Source organism: Aplysia californica, unplaced genomic scaffold (genome assembly GCF_000002075.1).
Source record: "Aplysia californica isolate F4 #8 unplaced genomic scaffold, AplCal3.0 scaffold00060, whole genome shotgun sequence".
In the NCBI taxonomy this organism is placed as follows: Eukaryota; Metazoa; Mollusca; class Gastropoda; order Aplysiida; family Aplysiidae; genus Aplysia; species Aplysia californica.
In genome coordinates, this window is record NW_004797330.1 from 1,624,431 (window position 1) to 1,630,331 (window position 5,901).

At 45.2% G+C, this 5,901-nt stretch overlaps 1 protein-coding gene across 1 annotated transcript in view; it reads left to right on the top strand.

Annotated features, from left to right (window-relative positions):
- The window catches only part of LOC101858843 (basic proline-rich protein-like), a 16,679-nt gene extending 13,124 nt beyond the window's left edge, over positions 1 to 3,555 (top strand). The window contains exons 3-5 of the mRNA XM_005093264.1: positions 1,681 to 1,832; positions 2,257 to 2,478; positions 2,530 to 3,555. Coding sequence (XP_005093321.1) covers positions 1,681 to 1,832; positions 2,257 to 2,478; positions 2,530 to 3,555 — 1,400 coding nt within the window. The remainder of the gene's footprint in view (positions 1 to 1,680; positions 1,833 to 2,256; positions 2,479 to 2,529) is intronic.
- The last annotated feature ends 2,346 nt before the right edge of the window (positions 3,556 to 5,901 follow it).

Here is a 5,901-nt window from a genome sequence, read left to right on the forward strand (position 1 = left end):
CAGGGTGTTAAGAACAGGGTAATGCCCCCCCCCCCCTTTTGGGAATGACCTATAGACACTTCAGTCAGTAGCACCGCCCCGGGGACAAGTGTTCTTTGACAGGCACGGTCGAGGCAGCATTCTTTATACTGTGATCTAAACAGTGTTAATGGGGGCGTAACACATACACCCAACAAATGCAATGATGTAATGTCCCATACACGATAGAGTGTTGATTGGCAGCGTGGAGAAGAGCGAAGACTGACGGCTTCGACAAAGTCGTGACGTTGTTACATTTGTGTCGTGGCGTTAACTCTTTATCTCCGGCAAGCGCTCCCAGCGGCTCCGGCACATTCCTTACGACGACCACTTCGACATCAAAGTACTTTTCAGTAATTGCCAAAAACAGGTTTCTTTTACAGGAAGTTCATTCATTAGATGAGGTACTATCATAATAGGTTCGCAAGTTTCGATTTAATTACCCATTTAGCGACGTTTTTGTCATTTTTAGATTTAGTACCAAAAAAGGCCCCCCCCAGCGTAGAAAACAAGATTGGATGAACAGATAGGCCTTGGGAAAGACAAGCAGAGCAGTTTCAGACATATGACTACAACAAAACGAAATGACAATATCAATACTGAGAAAGAAACAAACCACGATCTCCTGCCTACGAACAGATCATAATATACAGCTCAACTTTCACTTGAACAGAATAAATCCAGAACTTCCCCCAATGTGTCCCTTTTTATGACTATACATACGAGACAGTGGATCATCACCTGTTTCACTGTACAGCCCTAAATGACATCAGAGGTTCCCTTCTCCCTTCGAGACCTAACATTGACAACACACTCTACGGAACGTTACAGCAAATGCAACCCTTCTCTCCTAGTTGTGTGACTGGCGTTGGGCAGAGAGAGAGAGGGAGAGAGAGAGAGAGAGAGAGAGAGAGAGAGAGAGAGAGAGAGAGAGAGAGAAAGAAAGAGAGAAAGAGAGAGGGAGAGAGAGAGAGAGAGAGAGAGAGAGACAGAGAGAGAGAGAGACAGACAGACAGACAGACAGATAGAGAGAGACAGAGACAGAGAGAGACAGACACAGCGACATGTGATGGCCGAATTTTGCTATTCAAAAGGCTTTTTAATGGCTGCTTCGATCGACAAGCGGTTTTCGCCAAAAGATTATTCGAAATATTCTCCAGAGCAAGGCGCCCTTGGTTTTTTCAGTTTTGAGACAGTTCTGCTAAAAGTTAAATTTCTTTATTTCGCCGATCGCTTTTGTAGGCCGCCGACGCTTCAGTCTCTGTAATTTTAGAAAATCGGGAAGTGATATTTTGTTTTGAGAGTGTAGATCTAGACCTTATAATTTTTTGCATCTCTCAAGATTTATTGCCTCATTCCAGTAGAGTGTAAATATAGTAGGCCAATGACTTTTAGTTGATATTAAGGCACCGATCATTCCTTTCATCGAAAGGGGGCCCAGCTAGTACAATATACACGCCCTTCTCTCCCAGTTGTGTAGCTGGCTTTGAGACACAGAGAGAGAAAGACAGAGAGAGAAAGAGAGAGACAGAGAGAGAGAGAGAGAAAGAGAGAGAGAGATAGAATTCGATCATATTATATGATATATATATATATATATATATATATATATATATATATATATGCTATATATATATAATATACCCCCTTCTCTCCTCCCAGTCGTGTGGCTGGCGTTGGGTCCGTGCCAGGCCGGAGTTCTACGACACAGGAGAGACTCGGCTCCCAGCCTGCACCAGGGTCTCGTGGATCTTCACAACGACATCTACACCGGGAGCAACAAGGAGGATGGCGACGGCCATCATGGAAACTCGGTCAGTGCATCGTCATCGTCATCATCGTCATCATCGTCATCATCGTCGTCATCATCATCATCATCATCATCATCATCATCATCGTCATCATCATCATCATCATCATCATCATCATCATCATCATCATCATCATCATCATTATCAGCAACAACAACAAATGAACAAACAATAATAATAAAAAAAAGAAAATACAGGAGTACCAGAATGCACATTTGAACCAGTGCCATCCGGCCCATAAGCAAACTGTATTTCAACTGAGCTGTCTATAATTGTAGTTAGTCGAACATTTTTTAAAGAAAAAGAGATAATGTCATATTATCTTACATAAAGTTTACTCTCGTATATATCATATCAGGAAGGGCAACACATATTTACGTCTATATTTTTGTTTCTTTCTTTCTTATAAAAAAAAAAACATCCACAGATTGACAAGATGTCACCTGACCCCGCCCCTGCGCCTGACCCCGCCCCTGCACCAGACCCTGCCCCTGCACCAGACCCCGCCCCTGCACCGGACCCTGACCCCGCCCCCGCCCCCGACCCTCCCTCCGCCCCCAATCCGGACCCTCCTCAAATCGGACCGGACAACTCCAACACAGAAGACGACGACGGACACGGGAACAACGGAGGGCCGGACACACCCTCTGTGGACCCCCCACAACAGCAACAACAGGAACAACAACAGCAGGAGGAACAGCAACAGCAGCAGCAGCAAGAGGAGGCGCCTCAGAAAGAGGCTGCGCCAGCCACCGAACCGCCCCCACCTCCCCCAGACACCCCCGAACCCCTACCTCCCGGAGAAATCGCGGCGGCTAGGAAGTCAAACGCTGCAGACCACGCGCCTGATACGGGAAGTTCCGAAGAGAAGACGAACGCCAAAGCTGGACCCAACGCTGTGGACCCACCCTATATCATGGGCGCTCCGGACGGATTTGGGGGCGGGCCCCCTATTGGACCGCCAGGTGGACCCCCAATCGGTCCACCAATGGGATCGCCGGATCCTTTCGATCCTTTCGGACCGCCCCCACCCCCACCACCCGTGCCTGGCTTCCTCGATCCTTTCGATCCTTTCGTCGGCGCGCACGGCCCTCCTCCCCCACCCCCACCCCCGCCCAATACAGGATTCGGAGGATCCATCAACTTTAGTCCTATGGGAGGCCCCCCTCCTCCTCCTCCTCCACCTCCTGGCGGCAGGATGGGCCCGCCTCCTCCCCCTCCCCCTCCGTTTATGGTGGGAGGAGCCAACTTGGTCCCGCCCCCTCCTCCATATTTTAGAGGACCAATGGGAAGGGGACCTAACGGGTTCGGACCTCGTCCTCCTCCTCCCCCTCCTCTTCCTTCGAAAGAAGCTCCACCTCACGAGAACCTCACACCTTCCGAGAAGATCGCGGCTGACAAAGCGGCCATGGCGGAAGCGAGAGCCCTGGCCATCGACAAGAAGAACGACCTGATGGACATGCAACAGGACAAGCTCTCCGCCCGCACCCCGCCCCCTCCACCCCCGGAGACCACGCCCCCTCCCCCTCCCCCGCCCCCGAAAGTGTCAGCAGCGGAGCTGAAGAGTTTGGCCGCCGACAAGGCTGCTGATTTGATGGATCAGCAACGTGATCTCCTCGCCATGGCCAAAGAAAAGGTCAGCGCAGCTAAAGAGAAGAAACCACCCCGTGGCCGCCCATTCCCACGTCTACGGCCCATGCCCTCTGGTCCATTTTTCATTGGCTAGAGGCATCACACTTATAATTATTTGACAACATTTTTGAATATCGTAGTCAAAGATAGCCATATTATTGCCAAAATATTTACATACGTGAATGAATTTATACTTTTTAAAGGTATATTAGACAATGAGTATTAGAGAGGTTCTTATTTTTGTCTTGTCGATCATTAAAAGAAAGACAAAATCCACCTTCTCATTCCAAGTTTCAATTTCTGCACCCTTGTAAGTGTGTTCAGTTCACCGCAAAATCAGTCCTTTACACAAGGACCTCTATCTCTTTCACAAATGCCACAATTGACGTCTTCTAATTGGTTGCTTTTAAGGACAAGCGGGCTAACCCAGATTTCGGGGGTTTCGTATCTTGGCCTACACCAAAAGTGGGCATTGATTGCCCTACCTAAAGGAAAAGTTTGGTTTCATTGGTGTGTATATTTATTTGTTTATTGAGAAAACACTCCTTGTCTTTTAAAAGAAACTGAACAAGGGGCAAAAGCTTTACCTTCGATTTTCTCAAAACAGCATTTTTCGGGATAGCCCCCTTGAGTTTAAAAGTAGTGACCAATTTGACGGTACACTCTTCACATATCTTCCCTAATGATCAGTGACCCTGTACAAAAGTATGCACAGTTCCCAACTCTGTGTAAAAGCATGTATTCCTCTTCTTACAGTAGTATCTACAATAGCCTTTTAGAAGCCATTGATCCTTATTTCCCATTCCCCCATTCCTTCTTCTTACGGTTTTCTTTTTTTTTATTATGCATGACTCAAAAATTATAACAAACCCATTTCCATTGTGTATTTATATCCCCCCCCCCCCTTACGAATTATTGTACATTATTACATAGACAATATCCCCAACCTTGTACTTTATTCCATCAACGGGCAGGTATGTCAAATTTCCCATATTCTGCACATCATAATAAAATCCTATATCATTATAAATAATAATATAACGAGTACTACTTCACACTCTACCCCACATCTCACGACTCACTCATCTTTTATACATTTTTTAATCTTTATATTTTTATTATCACATACTATCTAATAAACAAACATTTATGCCAACAATGTTTTTCACCCATCTCTTTTCCTTTCCTAACTGTTACCTAGTTTGTCATTCTCGGTCTCATGAATAATAAAACAAATTTAATGTTTACGTAGACCTACTAATAAATAATTTATTGATATTTTGGTTACAACTTCAACTTTTATTCACGAAACACCACTCCCTTGGAGAAGTAACTTTCGCAATAGGTAGCAATATATAAGTAGTAAAAAAAAAGTAAAGTTGTTCCCGCATCCGATCCGGACATTGGAGATTGCCTTGTTAGTGAGACAACTTCCTGGGCCTTCGGCACATTGTGGTAGGGTGGCCAGTTCCTTTCCACGCCGCCTTTACTTCCCCAACTCGAAGTCAGGTACCCATTACTGCTGGGTAGGCAGGGGGAGGGGGGGGGGGGGGCGAAAAAAATCCGTGTCCGAACATATATGTCGACTGGGGTTATTTTGTTTCACATTTTAAAAACAAATGAATGTCCCACCTTGCTGGAACATTTTGTTATGAAATGCAAGTTTTCCCATGCAGAGCAATATTTTACGTTCATGCTTAATCCTTCCAGCCCTATGCGTGTATATTTTCAGCAGCGTTTGTACCTCCCGCCGTTCCAAGAGCGTATATTCTCAGTTTCGGGGGATACCGAATTTGTGCATTTTTCCAAATTAGCTAACCTAATTAAACTTTAATTTTCATAATATTTGTTCATTTACCTTTAAACATTCTTATATGTTATTATCTAAACCCCATTACAAAGATACTAAACCACTTTTTAGAACGCATGCCTCTTTTTTTCTGAAATACTGCTGTATTGGCTGGGACTGGGGTTAGGGAGTGCACAAAAATGTGTGGGGCTGGAAGGGTTAAAAATATCAACCGATCGGCCTGTATACACATCGGCCTGTTACATCTATATAATCCTATTGCTGATAGATAAATGCCACCCCGCCCCCTTTTTTGCCACCCCCCCCCCAACACTCCCCACCCCAGCATGCTTTTCAACCTTGACCTTAATATGTGTCACGACATGGTGGAATCAGGCGCTCGTCATTTTTTGGGCATAAGGAGTTATTGGTTTCATCTTAAAGCTTGTTTCTTTGCCTTGCTTTTGGTGAAAAAAAATATCCAAGTCGAGTAGAAGTCAAAAACATTTTTTAATTGAAGGAGGTCAGAGTCGCCTGGTTTCGGAGGTAAAATAAGCGAGAAAATGGCCACCAAATTAGGTAATTTCCATAGCTTGAGAGTCCTTGGAAACTGAAAATTGACTTTTTTGTGCATTTAATCAATGTTTTTCC